Source organism: Electrona antarctica (assembly GCF_951216825.1).
Source record: "Electrona antarctica genome assembly, chromosome: 24".
In the NCBI taxonomy this organism is placed as follows: Eukaryota; Metazoa; Chordata; class Actinopteri; order Myctophiformes; family Myctophidae; genus Electrona; species Electrona antarctica.
The window spans coordinates 8,360,764-8,378,956 of record NC_136803.1 but is presented as its reverse complement, the minus strand read 5'-3'; the positions used below and the strand labels follow the sequence as shown (position 1 = coordinate 8,378,956).

General features: G+C 40.2%; 1 protein-coding gene across 1 annotated transcript in view; it reads right to left on the bottom strand.

Moving 5' to 3' along the window:
• Positions 1-18,193, bottom strand: part of clcn4 (chloride channel, voltage-sensitive 4) — a 57,598-nt gene that overhangs the window by 20,678 nt on the left and 18,727 nt on the right. The window contains exon 7 of the mRNA XM_079495161.1: positions 8,512-8,592. Coding sequence (XP_079351287.1) covers positions 8,512-8,592 — 81 coding nt within the window. The remainder of the gene's footprint in view (positions 1-8,511; positions 8,593-18,193) is intronic.

Sequence of the window (18,193 nt, the reverse complement as noted above, 5' to 3'; positions counted from 1 at the left end):
CATTAGATAGAAGACAATACAATGTCCATCGAAGATAACATTCTGTTGAACGATACTTTGACAAACCACAACAGAAAGATGGAAGGAAGTGAAGTGTCAACCAGGGGAATGTCCATTTTCACAAAGCCAGTGGGTTAAGTTAATTTAGGCCTGAGATCAGATTCTAAAAATGTCTTCTACATCCTGACAGTTTTCTGAAAAAGATATGTTTCTATGTCAGTCGTTCTTCAAAAATAGCAGACCTACAAGCTCGTAGCGCGCCGAGCTACGAGCTTGTAGATCTGCTATTTTACAATAGCTAAAGCATAACATAATGCTAACACCAAAAGGGGTTCCCGCCCAGAATGGGTTAATTTAATTTAGCGTCAAAGCATTTTGCAGGACAAACTGAATCTGTAGGTGAAGGATGCATGTGTTCCATTCAGTGTTGTTTTCGTCGACTAAAACGAAGACGAAAAATGTTCGTCGACTACCTTATTTCACTGAGGAAAACCAAATGGAAACTAAATGAAAACTAAGCTATGACTAAAACTGAGACTACATGTATTGACAATTGCGTCAACAGATGAAAACTAGATGTTAGGAAGGGACTAGTGGACAAGAGATCCACTATAAGTCATTTTACACTTGGTTGCATGCTGAAAATAGCAGATCTACAAGCTCACAACGCGTCAGCAGTCATTACGACGGCATCAAGGCCCGCCAAAATACATTTTAGTTGACTAAATCAACTGTAGATTTAGTCGACTAAAACTAGACACTAACACTAAAACATTCCAGGTGACTAAAATGTGACTAAAACTAAAATCAAAACGTGCTGCCAAAAACAACCATCCATTCAACTAAGAACTCAGGCTGTTTTCTCTTCATGTGATAAACAGTCAGAGATCACCACCTTGTGGCCTCTTTGAGAATTGCAACCAGCAGCTACCAACCTGACTTGTGCCAACTCTCACACAAATACAAGCCATTCATTGCACTACAGATTATAGAGTTGAGAACAGTTTTGTATTCTTAAAATATGTGACCGCTTCTGACCAAGGCTAAGTCATTGACATTTTTTCAGATTCAAATTGGCATATTGGTTGTTCAGTTTGACCCACCAGCTTTGGAGATATGGCTTATAGAGTAATGTCTAACAGCGAGTTGAGAAAACAGGCTTGAAAGGTTCACTTCTGTGGTCTCTAACATTACACCTAGCTACATGTTTAAGCATTTATTTCATATTTACATGTCTTGTGGACTCTAACATTACACCTAGCTACATGTTTAAGCATTTATTTCATATTTACATGTCTTGTGGACTCTAACATTACACCTATAGCTACATGTTTAAGCATTTATTTCATATTTACATGTCTTGTGGACTCTAACATTACACCTAGCTACATGTTTAATAATTTATTTCATATTTACATGTCTTCTGTGGTCTCTAACATTACACCTAGCTACATGTTTAAGCATTTATTTCATATTTACATGTCTTCTGTGGACTCTAACATTACACCTATAGCTACATGTTTAAGCATTTATTTCATATGTACATGTCTTCTGTGGACTCTAACATTACACCTAGCTACATGTTTAAGCATTTATTTCATATTTACATGTCTTCTGTGGACTCTAACATTACACCTAGCTACATGTTTAAGCATTTATTTCATATGTACATGTCTTCTGTGGACTCTAACATTACACCTAGCTACATGTTTAAGCATTTATTTCATATTTACATGTTTTCTGTGTTCTCTCTAACATTACACCTAGCTACATGTTTAAGCATTTATTTCATATTTACATGTCTTGTGGACTCTAACATTACACCTAGCTACATGTTTAAGCATTTATTTCATATTTACATGTCTTGTGGACTCTAACATTACACCTAGCTACATGTTTAAGCATTTATTTCATATTTACATGTCTTCTGTGGACTCTAACATTATACCTAGCTACATGTTTAAGCATTTATTTCATATTTAAATGTCTTGTGGACTCTAACATTACACCTAGCTACATGTTTAAGCATTTATTTCATATTTACATGTCTTGTGGACTCTAACATTACACCTAGCTACATGTTTAAGCATTTATTTCATATTTACATGTCTTCTGTGGACTCTAACATTACACCTAGCTACATGTTTAAGCATTTATTTCATATGTACATGTCTTCTGTGGACTCTAACATTACACCTAGCTACATGTTTAAGCATTTATTTCATATTTACATGTCTTCTGTGGACTCTAACATTACACCTAGCTACATGTTTAAGCATTTATTTCATATGTACATGTCTTCTGTGGACTCTAACATTACACCTAGCTACATGTTTAAGCATTTATTTCATATTTACATGTTTTCTGTGTTCTCTCTAACATTACACCTAGCTACATGTTTAAGCATTTATTTCATATTTACATGTCTTGTGGACTCTAACATTACACCTAGCTACATGTTTAAGCATTTATTTCATATTTACATGTCTTGTGGACTCTAACATTACACCTAGCTACATGTTTAAGCATTTATTTCATATTTACATGTCTTCTGTGGACTCTAACATTATACCTAGCTACATGTTTAAGCATTTATTTCATATTTAAATGTCTTGTGGACTCTAACATTACACCTAGCTACATGTTTAAGCATTTATTTCATATTTACATGTCTTGTGGACTCTAACATTACACCTAGCTACATGTTTAAGCATTTATTTCATATTTACATGTCTTCTGTGGACTCTAACATTACACCTAGCTACATGTTTAAGCATTTATTTCATATTTACATGTCTTCTGTGGACTCTAACATTACACCTAGCTACATGTTTAAGCATTTATTCCATATTTACATGTCTTCTGTGGTCTCTAACATTACACCTAGCTACATGTTTAAGCATTTATTTCATATTTACATGTCTTCTGTGGACTCTAACATTACACCTAGCTACATGTTTAAGCATTTATTTCATATTTACATGTCTTCTGTGGACTCTAACATTACACCTAGCTACATGTTTAAGCATTTATTTCATATCTACATGTCTTCTGTGGTCTCTAACATTACACCTAGCTACATGTTTAAGCATTTATTTCATATTTACAATACATGTCTTATGTGGACTCTAACATTACACCTAGCTGCATGTTTAAGCATTTATTTCATAACTACATGTCAATTTCAGCTTTATTTCAGACATGCTCTAGTATGTGAAGAGTCTGCCTGTGCTATCAACTCATTTTGGATTAAAAAATAAAGAAAGAAATCAGTGTTTCTGTGCCGCGCTATGAACTTGTAGGTCTGCTATTTTTTTGAAAAATCGTGAAAATCTGCCTCAAATCATTGAATATATATATTCTTTCAGAGTGAAAGTTTTTAACTCAAATCTTTGCTTCTGGGAGGGTTCCTGGAACAACATATTTTCAGATGGGGGGGGTCGGCGACCAAATACAGATAATTCTAGGGGTCCTTGACATGAAATATTGAGCACCACTGAACATGAACATGAGGTATTTCAGAAAACTGTTAGGATTTAGAAGCCATTTTTTAGAATCGGTCTCAGGTCTAAATGGGTTAAACATTATAGCAGTCCTTCCCCAGAAGTCCAGTAGGACTAATAAGGACCACCAGAGTGAAGTCCAGAGTAAAGGTGGCCTTACACTAGCCGATAATCGGGCATTTTTGGGTGCCCGACCGCTCAAAGCGCGATCGGCCTGATCAACATCAAGAATGTTTGATATTTGCTCTGCCCCGCTCCGATTATCCTGTAGTGTGGTGCTATCAGATTATCCTGTAGTGTGTGGTGCTATCAGATTACCCTGTAGTGTGTGGTGCTATCAGATTATCCTGTAGTGTATGTGGTGCTATCCGATTATCCTGTAGTGTGTGGTGCTATCAGATTATCCTGTAGTGTGTGGTGCTATCAGATTACCCTGTAGTGTGTGGTGCTATCAGATTATCCTGTAGTGTATGTGGTGCTATCCGATTATCCTGTAGTGTGTGGTGCTATCAGATTATCCTGTAGTGTGTGGTGCTATCAGATTATCCTGTAGTGTGTGGTGCTATCCGATTATCCTGTAGTGTGTGGTGCTATCAGATTATCCTGTAGTGTGTGGTGCTATCAGATTATCCTGTAGTGTGCGGTGCTATCAGATTATCCTGTAGTGTGTGGTGCTATCAGATTACCCTGTAGTGTGTGGTGCTATCAGATTATCCTGTAGTGTGTGGTGCTATCCGATTATCCTGTAGTGTGTGGTGCTATCAGATTATCCTGTAGTGTGTGGTGCTATCAGATTATCCTGTAGTGTGCGGTGCTATCCGATTATCCTGTAGTGTGCGGTGCTATCAGATTATCCTGTAGTGTGCGGTGCTATCAGATTATCCTGTAGTGTGCGGTGCTATCAGATTATCCTGTAGTGTGTGGTGCTATCAGATTACCCTGTAGTGTGTGGTGCTATCAGATTATCCTGTAGTGTGTGGTGCTATCAGATTATCCTGTAGTGTGTGGTGCTATCAGATTATCCTGTAGTGTGTGGTGCTATCAGATTATCCTGTAGTGTGTGGTGCTATCAGATTATCCTGTAGTGTGTGGTGCTATCAGATTATCCTGTAGTGGTGCTATCAGATTATCCTGTAGTGTGTGGTGCTATCCGATTATCCTGTAGTGTGTGGTGCTATCAGATCATCCTGTAGTGTGTGGTGCTATCAGATTATCCTGTAGTGTGTGGTGCTATCAGATTACCCTGTAGTGTGTGGTGCTATCAGATTACCCTGTAGTGTGTGGTGCTATCAGATTACCCTGTAGTGTGTGGTGCTATCAGATTATCCTGTAGTGTGTGGTGCTATCAGATTATCCTGTAGTGTGTGGTGCTATCAGATTATCCTGTAGTGTGTGGTGCTATCAGATCATCCTGTAGTGTGTGGTGCTATCAGATTATCCTGTAGTGTGTGGTGCTATCAGATTATCCTGTAGTGTGTGGTGCTATCAGATTATCCTGTAGCGTGTGGTGCTATCAGATTATCCTGTAGCGTGTGGTGCTATCAGATTATCCTGTAGTGTGTGGTGCTATCCGATTATCCTGTAGTGTGTGGTGATATCAGATTATCCTGTAGTGTGTGGTGCTATCAGATTATCCTGTAGCGTGTGGTGATATCAGATTATCCTGTAGTGTGTGGTGCTATCCGATTATCCTGTAGCGTGTGGTGATATCAGATTATCCTGTAGTGTGTGGTGCTATCCGATTATCCTGTAGCGTGTGGTGATATCAGATTATCCTGTAGTGTGCGGTGCTATCCGATTATCCTGTAGTGTGCGGTGCTATCAGATTATCCTGTAGTGTGCGGTGCTATCAGATTATCCTGTAGTGTGCGGTGCTATCAGATTATCCTGTAGTGTGTGGTGCTATCAGATTACCCTGTAGTGTGTGGTGCTATCAGATTATCCTGTAGTGTGTGGTGCTATCAGATTATCCTGTAGTGTGTGGTGCTATCAGATTATCCTGTAGTGTGTGGTGCTATCAGATTATCCTGTAGTGTGTGGTGCTATCAGATTATCCTGTAGTGTGTGGTGCTATCAGATTATCCTGTAGTGGTGCTATCAGATTATCCTGTAGTGTGTGGTGCTATCCGATTATCCTGTAGTGTGTGGTGCTATCAGATCATCCTGTAGTGTGTGGTGCTATCAGATTATCCTGTAGTGTGTGGTGCTATCAGATTACCCTGTAGTGTGTGGTGCTATCAGATTACCCTGTAGTGTGTGGTGCTATCAGATTATCCTGTAGTGTGTGGTGCTATCAGATTATCCTGTAGTGTGTGGTGCTATCAGATTATCCTGTAGTGTGTGGTGCTATCAGATCATCCTGTAGTGTGTGGTGCTATCAGATTATCCTGTAGTGTGTGGTGCTATCAGATTATCCTGTAGTGTGTGGTGCTATCAGATTATCCTGTAGTGTGTGGTGCTATCAGATTATCCTGTAGCGTGTGGTGCTATCAGATTATCCTGTAGTGTGTGGTGCTATCCGATTATCCTGTAGTGTGTGGTGATATCAGATTATCCTGTAGTGTGTGGTGCTATCAGATTATCCTGTAGCGTGTGGTGATATCAGATTATCCTGTAGTGTGTGGTGCTATCCGATTATCCTGTAGCGTGTGGTGATATCAGATTATCCTGTAGTGTGTGGTGCTATCCGATTATCCTGTAGTGTGTGGTGCTATCAGATTATCCTGTAGTGTGTGGTGCTATCAGATTATCCTGTAGTGTATGTGGTGCTATCAGATTATCCTGTAGTGTATGTGGTGCTATCAGATTATCCTGTAGTGTGTGTTGCTATCAGATTATCCTGTAGTGTGTGGTGCTATCCGATTATCCTGTAGTGTGTGGCGCTATCAGATTATCCTGTAGTGTGTGGTGCTATCAGATTATCCTGTAGTGTGTGGTGCTATCAGATTATCCTGTAGTGTGCGGTGCTATCATATTATCCTGTAGTGTGTGGTGCTATCAGATTATCCTGTAGTGTGTGGTGCTATCAGATTATCCTGTAGTGTGTGGTGCTATCCGATTATCCTGTAGTGTGTGGTGCTATCAGATTATCCTGTAGTGTGTGGTGCTATCAGATTATCCTGTAGTGTGTGGTGCTATCAGATTATCCTGTAGTGTGTGGTGCTATCAGATTATCCTGTAGTGTGTGGTGCTATCAGATTATCCTGTAGTGTGTGGTGCTATCAGATTATCCTGTAGTGTGTGGTGCTATCCGATTATCCTGTAGTGTGTGGTGCTATCAGATTTCAGATTGAAAAAAATCGGCTAGTGTAAAGGTGGCCTTACACTAGCCGATAATCAGGCATTTTTGACGCTCGGGGGGTGCCCGACTCAATCGATCTGCTCAAAGCGCGATCGGCCCGATCAACATCAAGAATGTTTGATATTGGCTCTGCCCTGCTCCGATTATCCTGTAGTGTGTGGTGCTGTGAAAAAAATCGGCTAGTGTAAGGCCACCTTAAAGGTGGCCTTACACTAGCCGATTTTTTTCAATCTGAAATCTGATAGCACCACACACTACAGGATAATTGGAGCGGGGCAGAGCAAATATCAAACATTCTTGATGTTGATCGGGCCGATCCCGATCGCACTTTGAGCGGTATGATATTGATTCATTATTTATTATGATATTGAATAATGTGAATTGTGGAGAACACTAAATTAACTTGTGTGCGAGTTGCACATGTGCAAGTTGCAACGGTAACTTAGTTGCAACTCCAAGATTCTAGAACTAGCGAACAAATGTAGAATATTTTTGAAACATTGTAAGAACACTAATGTGGTACGGGGGTCCCTGGGACAACATGTCTTCAGATTTAGAAACCAAAAAATATACAAGAAATATAAGCCCAAAGCCACTTACTAACACAGCCACATTTTCTGAAAAACCTCATGTTTCTATATCAGTGGTTCTCAATAATTCATCCCAGAAATATTTGAAAATATGTTGTTCCAGGGACCCCCCAGAAGCAAAGATTTTGAGTTAAAAACGTTGGCTCTGAAATAATATATATTCAAAGATTTGAGACACATTTTAACGATTTTTCAAAAATAGCAGACCTACAAGCTCGTAGCGCGGCACCTATGAGCTTGTAGATCTGCTATTTTTCAATAGCTAAAGTATAACCTAATGCTTAACCCATTTTGGACAGGAACCCCTTTTGGTGTTTTAAGCATTATGTTGTACTTTAGCTGTTGAAAAATAGCAGATCTAAAAGCTCATAGCACGGCACTCGTAGATCTGCTATTTTTGAAAAATGGTGAAAATGTGCCTGAAATCTTTGAATATATATTCTTTCACAGTGAACGTTTTTTTTTTTTTTTTTACTAATATTTCTTTATCCCACGATTTTGTAACCCATTTTTCACCCCTGTGTCAATTATCTAATGTGCCTACCAGGGCCCATGCCCCGCCCCCTACCAGGGCCCAGCCCCGCCCCCTACCAGGGCCCAGCCCCGCCCCTTACCAGGGCAGGTTACAACACTTGTTTTTCTTCTTTGTTTGGTCCAAAATAGTGTTTCTTGTCATGATTTGTCATGACTCCAGTTGGCTTTGTACGACGCTTAAAAGGTCTTTAAATAAATACTTTTTGAAATGTCTATGGGAAAAACGCATTGGGAATTATTTCCTGGGCCTGGCCTCTATTGAACCCACCTCTTCCAGACTGAAGAGATCTCCTCCAATAGGATGCTTTATATTGAACCCACCTCTTCCAGACTGCAGAGATCTCCTCCAATAGGATGCTTTAATTTGAACCCACCTCTTCCAGACTGCAGAGATCTCCTCCAATAGGAGGCTTTATATTGAACCCACCTCTTCCAGACTGAAGAGATCTCCAATAGGATGCTTTAATTTGAACCCACCTCTTCCAGACTGCAGAGAACTCCTCCAATAGGATGCTTTATATTGAACCCACCTCTTCCAGACTGCAGAGATCTCCTCCAATAGGATGCTTTAATTTGAACCCACCTCTTCCAGACTGAAGAGAACTCCTCCAATAGGAGCTCCGAACGCCACCGACACCCCGGCGGCCGCTGCTGCTGATAGGACCTGGTCAGAGACACATACAGCGTTTTAACATTTGTAGTAGCTAAATGTAGCCAAAACACTCTAGAGCCGATCGACAACAACGGGAGGTATGATTAAATCTAGCGCGACTAGCGACGGGACCGCGGTGGGCCGTCTGACACAGGATCTTTGCTTAGAATTGGACGGAATGATTTAGATCAAGAGTTATTCACGTTTTAAGATTTTCGCTCTCGACGGCTAAACAGGGGGGGGGGGGGGGACATTTTCGATGACGCTACCAGCCTGTGGAGCAATGCGATCCGTTTTCATATCAATAAACTACGTCTTTTGGATCGAACTTCGTCCTGGGCGTCGGGCGTTACTAATTGAAAGGACGAAGAACTTGGTCCTGGGCGCTCAGGGTGTTAATGTGGCTGCTGCTGATTGGACATACACCGTTCATGTTTGGTTACAAAACTCGCCCGTACATTTGTATTAATAATGTGCATTCCTCCATCTTCCATCACAACAATTTTACACATTTGCATAAAACATAGTCAACTTATGTTGACTACTGTTCTTCACTGAGGAAAACTAAATTCGAAACTAAGCTATGATGACTAAATCTAAGACTAAATATATTGACAATTTCGTCAACAAATAAAACCTAGACTAAAATGTTAGGGAGGGAAGGGAGAGATCCAGTAGACTAGAATTAAAAGACAAGTCATTTTACGGTTGGTTGCATGTTGAAAATAGCAGATCTACAAACACGTTGTGAGCTTGTAGATCTGCTCTTTTCAGCATGCGACTAAATCAACTGTAGATTTAAAAAATCACACCCGTGTGAACTGAGTGGTGCAAGGTCTTATATAGCCTGATCAGCTGTGGTCTGACGTAATGTCAGTGACCATAGTAACCATGCTCATTTATTTGGTACGAACAAACACGGGTACAAAGCCAGTTGTTGGAGTGGTTTGCACCACTAAAAATCACACCCGTGTGAACTGAGTGGTGTAAGGTTTTATATAGCATGATCAGCTGTGGTCTGACGTAATGTCTGACGTCCGATGTGAGGTATTATATAAGGTAAGGTATTATATAGCCTGATCAGCTCTGATCTGACGTAATGAAATCACACCCGGATGTGATTTCACAACTGGCTTTTTTTGTGCAGAAAAAATGACCATGGTTGCTACGGTCATCCAGTTCACCCGGGTGTGATTTAATTACGTCAGAAATTATTTTGAACATAGCAACCATGCTCATTTTTTTCTGCACACAAAAGCCAGTTGTAGGAGTGGTTTACACCACTCAAAAAAAAACTATACTAACACTAAATCATTTCAGATGAATAAAATGGGACTAAAACTGAATTACAATCTCTTCAAAAGACTGACACTAGTCCAAAAGATCACCCATCATACACTCTCTGAATTGACCAGTAAAGGTGTTATTTGGACCAATGAGAAGCAGTCTCTATCTGATGTAAAGGTGTTATTTGGACCAATGAGAAGCAGTGTCTCTGATGTAAAGGTGTTATTTGGACCAATGAGAATCAGTGTCTCTCTGATGTAAAGGTGTTATTTGGACCAATGAGAAGCAGTCTCTCTCTGATGTAAAGGTGTTATTTGGACCAATGAGAAGCAGTGTCTCTCTGATGTAAAGGTGTTATTTGGACCAATGAGAAGCAGTCTCTCTCTGATGTAAAGGTGTTATTTGGACCAATGAGAAGCAGTGTCTCTGATGTAAAGGTGTTATTTGGACCAATGAGAAGCAGTGTCTCTGATGTAAAGGTGTTATTTGGACCAATGAGAAGCAGTGTCTCTGATGTAAAGGTGTTATTTGGACCAATGAGAAGCAGTCTCTCTCTGATGTAAAGGTGGTATTTGGACCAATGAGAAGCAGTGTATCTGATGTAAAGGTGTTATTTGGACCAATGAGAAGCAGTCTCTCTCTAATGTAAAGGTGTTATTTGGACCAATGAGAAGCAGTGTATCTGATGTAAAGGTGTTATTTGGACCAATGAGAAGCAGCGTCTCTCTGATGTAAAGGTGTTATTTGGACCAATGAGAAGCAGTGTCTCTCTGATGTAAAGGTGTTATTTGGACCAATGAGAAGCAGTGTCTCTCTGATGTAAAGGTGTTATTTGGACCAATGAGAAGCAGTGTCTGATGAAAAGGTGTTATTTGGACCAATGAGAAGCAGTGTCTCTGATGTAAAGGTGTTATTTGGACCAATGAGAAGCAGTGTCTCTGATGTAAAGGTGTTATTTGGACCAATGAGAAGCAGTGTCTCTCTGATGTAAAGGTGTTATTTGGACCAATGAGAAGCAGTGTCTCTGATGTAAAGGTGTTATTTGGACCAATGAGAAGCAGTGTCTCTGATGTAAAGGTGTTATTTGGACCAATGAGAAGCATTGTCTCTGATGTAAAGGTGTTATTTGGACCAATGAGAAGCAGTCTCTCTCTGATGTAAAGGTGGTATTTGGACCAATGAGAAGCAGTGTATCTGATGTAAAGGTGTTATTTGGACCAATGAGAAGCAGTCTCTCTCTGATGTAAAGGTGTTATTTGGACCAATGAGAAGCAGTGTATCTGATGTAAAGGTGTTATTTGGACCAATGAGAAGCAGCGTCTCTCTGATGTAAAGGTGTTATTTGGACCAATGAGAAGCAGTGTCTCTCTGATGTAAAGGTGTTATTTGGACCAATGAGAAGCAGTGTCTCTCTGATGTAAAGGTGTTATTTGGACCAATGAGAAGCAGTGTCTGATGAAAAGGTGTTATTTGGACCAATGAGAAGCAGTGTCTCTGATGTAAAGGTGTTATTTGGACCAATGAGAAGCAGTGTCTCTGATGTAAAGGTGTTATTTGGACCAATGAGAAGCAGTGTCTCTCTGATGTAAAGGTGTTATTTGGACCAATGAGAAGCAGTGTCTCTAATGTAAAGGTGTTATTTGGACCAATGAGAAGCAGTGTCTCTGATGTAAAGGTGTTATTTGGACCAATGAGAAGCAGTGTCTCTGATGTAAAGGTGTTATTTGGAACAATGAGAAGCAGTGTCTCTGATGTAAAGGTGTTATTTGGAACAATGAGAAGCAGTGTCTCTCTGATGTAAAGGTGTTATTTGGACCAATGAGAAGCAGTGTCTCTGATGTAAAGGTGTTATTTGGACCAATGAGAAGCAGTGTCTCTCTCTGATGTAAAGGTGTTATTTGGACCAATGAGAAGCATTGTCTCTGATGTAAAGGTGTTATTTGGACCAATGAGAAGCAGTCTCTCTCTGATGTAAAGGTGGTATTTGGACCAATGAGAAGCAGTGTATCTGATGTAAAGGTGATGTAAAGGTGTTATTTGGACCAATGAGAAGCAGTCTCTCTCTGATGTAAAGGTGTTATTTGGACCAATGAGAAGCAGTGTATCTGATGTAAAGGTGTTATTTGGACCAATGAGAAGCAGCGTCTCTCTGATGTAAAGGTGTTATTTGGACCAATGAGAAGCAGTGTCTCTCTGATGTAAAGGTGTTATTTGGACCAATGAGAAGCAGTGTCTCTCTGATGTAAAGGTGTTATTTGGACCAATGAGAAGCAGTGTCTGATGAAAAGGTGTTATTTGGACCAATGAGAAGCAGTGTCTCTGATGTAAAGGTGTTATTTGGACCAATGAGAAGCAGTGTCTCTGATGTAAAGGTGTTATTTGGACCAATGAGAAGCAGTGTCTCTCTGATGTAAAGGTGTTATTTGGACCAATGAGAAGCAGTGTCTCTAATGTAAAGGTGTTATTTGGACCAATGAGAAGCAGTGTCTCTGATGTAAAGGTGTTATTTGGACCAATGAGAAGCATTGTCTCTGATGTAAAGGTGTTATTTGGACCAATGAGAAGCAGCGTCTCTCTGATGTAAAGGTGTTATTTGGACCAATGAGAAGCAGCGTATCTCTGATGTAAAGGTGTTATTTGGACCAATGAGAAGCAGTGTCTCTGATGTAAAGGTGTTATTTGGACCAATGAGAAGCAGTGTCTCTGATGTAAAGGTGTTATTTGGACCAATGAGAAGCAGTGTCTCTGATGTAAAGGTGTTATTTGGACCAATGAGAAGCAGTGTCTCTGATGTAAAGGTGTTATTTGGACCAATGAGAAGCAGTCTCTCTCTGATGTAAAGGTGGTATTTGGACCAATGAGAAGCAGTGTATCTGATGTAAAGGTGTTATTTGGACCAATGAGAAGCAGTCTCTCTCTAATGTAAAGGTGTTATTTGGACCAATGAGAAGCAGTGTATCTGATGTAAAGGTGTTATTTGGACCAATGAGAAGCAGCGTCTCTCTGATGTAAAGGTGTTATTTGGACCAATGAGAAGCAGTGTCTCTGATGTAAAGGTGTTATTTGGACCAATGAGAAGCAGTGTCTCTCTGATGTAAAGGTGTTATTTGGACCAATGAGAAGCAGTGTCTCTGATGTAAAGGTGTTATTTGGACCAATGAGAAGCAGTGTCTCTGATGTAAAGGTGTTATTTGGACCAATGAGAAGCATTGTCTCTGATGTAAAGGTGTTATTTGGACCAATGAGAAGCAGTCTCTCTCTGATGTAAAGGTGGTATTTGGACCAATGAGAAGCAGTGTATCTGATGTAAAGGTGTTATTTGGACCAATGAGAAGCAGTCTCTCTCTGATGTAAAGGTGTTATTTGGACCAATGAGAAGCAGTGTATCTGATGTAAAGGTGTTATTTGGACCAATGAGAAGCAGCGTCTCTCTGATGTAAAGGTGTTATTTGGACCAATGAGAAGCAGTGTCTCTCTGATGTAAAGGTGTTATTTGGACCAATGAGAAGCAGTGTCTCTCTGATGTAAAGGTGTTATTTGGACCAATGAGAAGCAGTGTCTGATGAAAAGGTGTTATTTGGACCAATGAGAAGCAGTGTCTCTGATGTAAAGGTGTTATTTGGACCAATGAGAAGCAGTGTCTCTGATGTAAAGGTGTTATTTGGACCAATGAGAAGCAGTGTCTCTCTGATGTAAAGGTGTTATTTGGACCAATGAGAAGCAGTGTCTCTAATGTAAAGGTGTTATTTGGACCAATGAGAAGCAGTGTCTCTGATGTAAAGGTGTTATTTGGACCAATGAGAAGCATTGTCTCTGATGTAAAGGTGTTATTTGGACTAATGAGAAGCAGCGTCTCTCTGATGTAAAGGTGTTATTTGGACCAATGAGAAGCAGCGTATCTCTGATGTAAAGGTGTTATTTGGACCAATGAGAAGCAGTGTCTCTGATGTAAAGGTGTTATTTGGACCAATGAGAAGCAGTGTCTCTGATGTAAAGGTGTTATTTGGACCAATGAGAAGCAGTGTCTCTGATGTAAAGGTGTTATTTGGACCAATGAGAAGCAGTGTCTCTGATGTAAAGGTGTTATTTGGACCAATGAGAAGCAGTCTCTCTCTGATGTAAAGGTGGTATTTGGACCAATGAGAAGCAGTGTATCTGATGTAAAGGTGTTATTTGGACCAATGAGAAGCAGTCTCTCTCTAATGTAAAGGTGTTATTTGGACCAATGAGAAGCAGTGTATCTGATGTAAAGGTGTTATTTGGACCAATGAGAAGCAGCGTCTCTCTGATGTAAAGGTGTTATTTGGACCAATGAGAAGCAGTGTCTCTCTGATGTAAAGGTGTTATTTGGACCAATGAGAAGCAGTGTCTCTCTGATGTAAAGGTGTTATTTGGACCAATGAGAAGCAGTGTCTGATGAAAAGGTGTTATTTGGACCAATGAGAAGCAGTGTCTCTGATGTAAAGGTGTTATTTGGACCAATGAGAAGCAGTGTCTCTCTGATGTAAAGGTGTTATTTGGACCAATGAGAAGCAGTGTCTCTGATGTAAAGGTGTTATTTGGACCAATGAGAAGCAGTGTCTCTGATGTAAAGGTGTTATTTGGACCAATGAGAAGCATTGTCTCTGATGTAAAGGTGTTATTTGGACCAATGAGAAGCAGTCTCTCTCTGATGTAAAGGTGGTATTTGGACCAATGAGAAGCAGTGTATCTGATGTAAAGGTGTTATTTGGACCAATGAGAAGCAGTCTCTCTCTGATGTAAAGGTGTTATTTGGACCAATGAGAAGCAGTGTATCTGATGTAAAGGTGTTATTTGGACCAATGAGAAGCAGCGTCTCTCTGATGTAAAGGTGTTATTTGGACCAATGAGAAGCAGTGTCTCTCTGATGTAAAGGTGTTATTTGGACCAATGAGAAGCAGTGTCTCTGATGTAAAGGTGTTATTTGGACCAATGAGAAGCAGTGTCTGATGAAAAGGTGTTATTTGGACCAATGAGAAGCAGTGTCTCTGATGTAAAGGTGTTATTTGGACCAATGAGAAGCAGTGTCTCTGATGTAAAGGTGTTATTTGGACCAATGAGAAGCAGTGTCTCTCTGATGTAAAGGTGTTATTTGGACCAATGAGAAGCAGTGTCTCTGATGTAAAGGTGTTATTTGGACCAATGAGAAGCATTGTCTCTGATGTAAAGGTGTTATTTGGACCAATGAGAAGCAGCGTCTCTCTGATGTAAAGGTGTTATTTGGACCAATGAGAAGCAGCGTATCTCTGATGTAAAGGTGTTATTTGGACCAATGAGAAGCAGTGTCTCTGATGTAAAGGTGTTATTTGGACCAATGAGAAGCAGTGTCTCTGATGTAAAGGTGTTATTTGGACCAATGAGAAGCAGTGGCTCTGATGTAAAGGTGTTATTTGGACCAATGAGAAGCAGTGTCTCTCTGATGTAAAGGTGTTATTTGGACCAATGAGAAGCAGTGTCTCTCTCTGATGTAAAGGTGTTATTTGGACCAATGAGAAGCAGTGTCTCTGATGTAAAGGTGTTATTTGGACCAATGAGAAGCAGCGTCTCTCTGATGTAAAGGTGTTATTTGGACCAATGAGAAGCAGTGTCTCTGATGTAAAGGTGTTATTTGGACCAATGAGAAGCAGCGTCTCTCTGATGTAAAGGTGTTATTTGGACCAATGAGAAGCAGCGTCTCTTGGTGTAAAGGTGTTATTTGGACCAATGAGAAGCAGTGTCTCTGATGTAAAGGTGTTAATTGGACCAATGAGAAGCAGTGTCTCTCTGATGTAAAGGTGTCATTTGGACCAATGAGAAGCAGTGTCTCTGATGTAAAGGTGTTATTTGGACCAATGAGAAGCAGTGTCTCTGATGTAAAGGTGTTATTTGGACCAATGAGAAGCAGTGTCTCTGATGTAAAGGTGTTATTTGGACCAATGAGAAGCAGTGTCTCTGATGTAAAGGTGTTATTTGGACCAATGAGAAGCAGTGTCTCTCTGATGTAAAGGTGTTATTTGGACCAATGAGAAGTAGTGTCTCTGATGTAAAGGTGTTATTTGGACCAATGAGAAGCAGTGTCTCTGATGTAAAGGTGTTATTTGGACCAATGAGAAGCAGTCTCTCTCTGATGTAAAGGTGTTATTTGGACCAATGAGAAGCAGTGTCTCTGATGTAAAGGTGTTATTTGGACCAATGAGAAGCAGTCTCTCTCTGATGTAAAGGTGTTATTTGGACCAATGAGAAGCAGTGTCTCTGATGTAAAGGTGTTATTTGGACCAATGAGAAGCAGTGTCTCTGATGTAAAGGTGTTATTTGGACCAATGAGAAGCAGTGTCTCTGATGTAAAGGTGTTATTTGGACCAATGAGAAGCAGTGTCTCTGATGTAAAGGTGTTATTTGGACCAATGAGAAGCAGTGTCTCTGATGTAAAGGTGTTATTTGGACCAATGAGAAGCAGTGTCTCTGATGTAAAGGTGTTATTTGGACCAATGAGAAGCAGTGTCTCTGATGTAAATGTGTTATTTGGACCAATGAGAAGCAGTCTCTCTCTGATGTAAAGGTGTTATTTGGACCAATGAGAAGCAGTGTCTCTGATGTAAAGGTGTTATTTGGACCAATGAGAAGCAGTGTATCTGATGTAAAGGTGTTATTTGGACCAATGAGAAGCAGTGTCGCTGATGTAAAGGTGTTATTTGGACCAATGAGAAGCAGTGTCTCTGATGTAAAGGTGTTATTTGGACCAATGAGAAGCAGTGTCTCTCTGATGTAAAGGTGTTATTTGGACCAATGAGAAGCAGTGTCTCTGATGTAAAGGTGTTATTTGGACCAATGAGAAGCAGTGTCTCTGATGTAAAGGTGTTATTTGGACCAATGAGAAGCAGTGTCTCTGATGTAAAGGTGTTATTTGGACCAATGAGAAGCAGTGTCTCTGATGTAAAGGTGTTATTTGGACCAATGAGAAGCAGTGTCTCTCTGATGTAAAGGTGTTATTTGGACCAATGAGAAGCAGTGTCTCTCTCTGATGTAAAGGTGTTATTTGGACCAATGAGAAGCAGTGTCTCTGATGTAAAGGTGTTATTTGGACCAATGAGAAGCAGTCTCTCTCTGATGTAAAGGTGTTATTTGGACCAATGAGAAGCAGTGTCTCTGATGTAAAGGTGTTATTTGGACCAATGAGAAGCAGCGTCTCTCTGATGTAAAGGTGTTATTTGGACCAATGAGAAGCAGCGTCTCTCTGATGTAAAGGTGTTATTTGGACCAATGAGAAGCAGTGTCTCTGATGTAAAGGTGTTAATTGGACCAATGAGAAGCAGTGTCTCTCTGATGTAAAGGTGTCATTTGGACCAATGAGAAGCAGTGTCTCTGATGTAAAGGTGTTATTTGGACCAATGAGAAGCAGTGTCTCTGATGTAAAGGTGTTATTTGGACCAATGAGAAGCAGTGTCTCTGATGTAAAGGTGTTATTTGGACCAATGAGAAGCAGTGTCTGATGTAAAGGTGTTATTTGGACCAATGAGAAGCAGTGTCTCTCTGATGTAAAGGTGTTATTTGGACCAATGAGAAGCAGTGTCTCTGATGTAAAGGTGTTATTTGGACCAATGAGAAGCAGTGTCTCTGATGTAAAGGTGTTATTTGGACCAATGAGAAGCAGTGTCTCTCTGATGTAAAGGTGTTATTTGGACCAATGAGAAGCAGTGTCTCTGATGTAAAGGTGTTATTTGGACCAATGAGAAGCAGTGTCTCTGATGTAAAGGTGTTATTTGGACCAATGAGAAGCAGTGTCTCTGATGTAAAGATGTTATTTGGACCAATGAGAAGCAGTGTCTCTGATGTAAAGGTGTTATTTGGACCAATGAGAAGCAGTCTCTCTCTGATGTAAAGGTGTTATTTGGACCAATGAGAAGCAGTGTCTCTCTGATGTAAAGGTGTTATTTGGACCAATGAGAAGCAGTGTCTCTGATGTAAAGATGTTATTTGGACCAATGAGAAGCAGTGTCTCTGATGTAGGTGTTATTTGGACCAATGAGAAGCAGTGTCTCTGATGTAAAGGTGTTATTTGGACCAATGAGAAGCAGTGTCTCTGATGTAAAGGTGTTATTTGGACCAATGAGAAGCAGTGTCTCTGATGTAAAGGTGTTATTTGGACCAATGAGAAGCAGTGTCTCTGATGTAAAGGTGTTATTTGGACCAATGAGAAGCAGTGTCTCTGATGTAAAGGTGTTATTTGGACCAATGAGAAGCAGCGTCTCTCTGATGTAAAGGTGTTATTTGGACCAATGAGAAGCAGTGTCTCTGATGTAAAGGTGTTATTTGGACCAATGAGAAG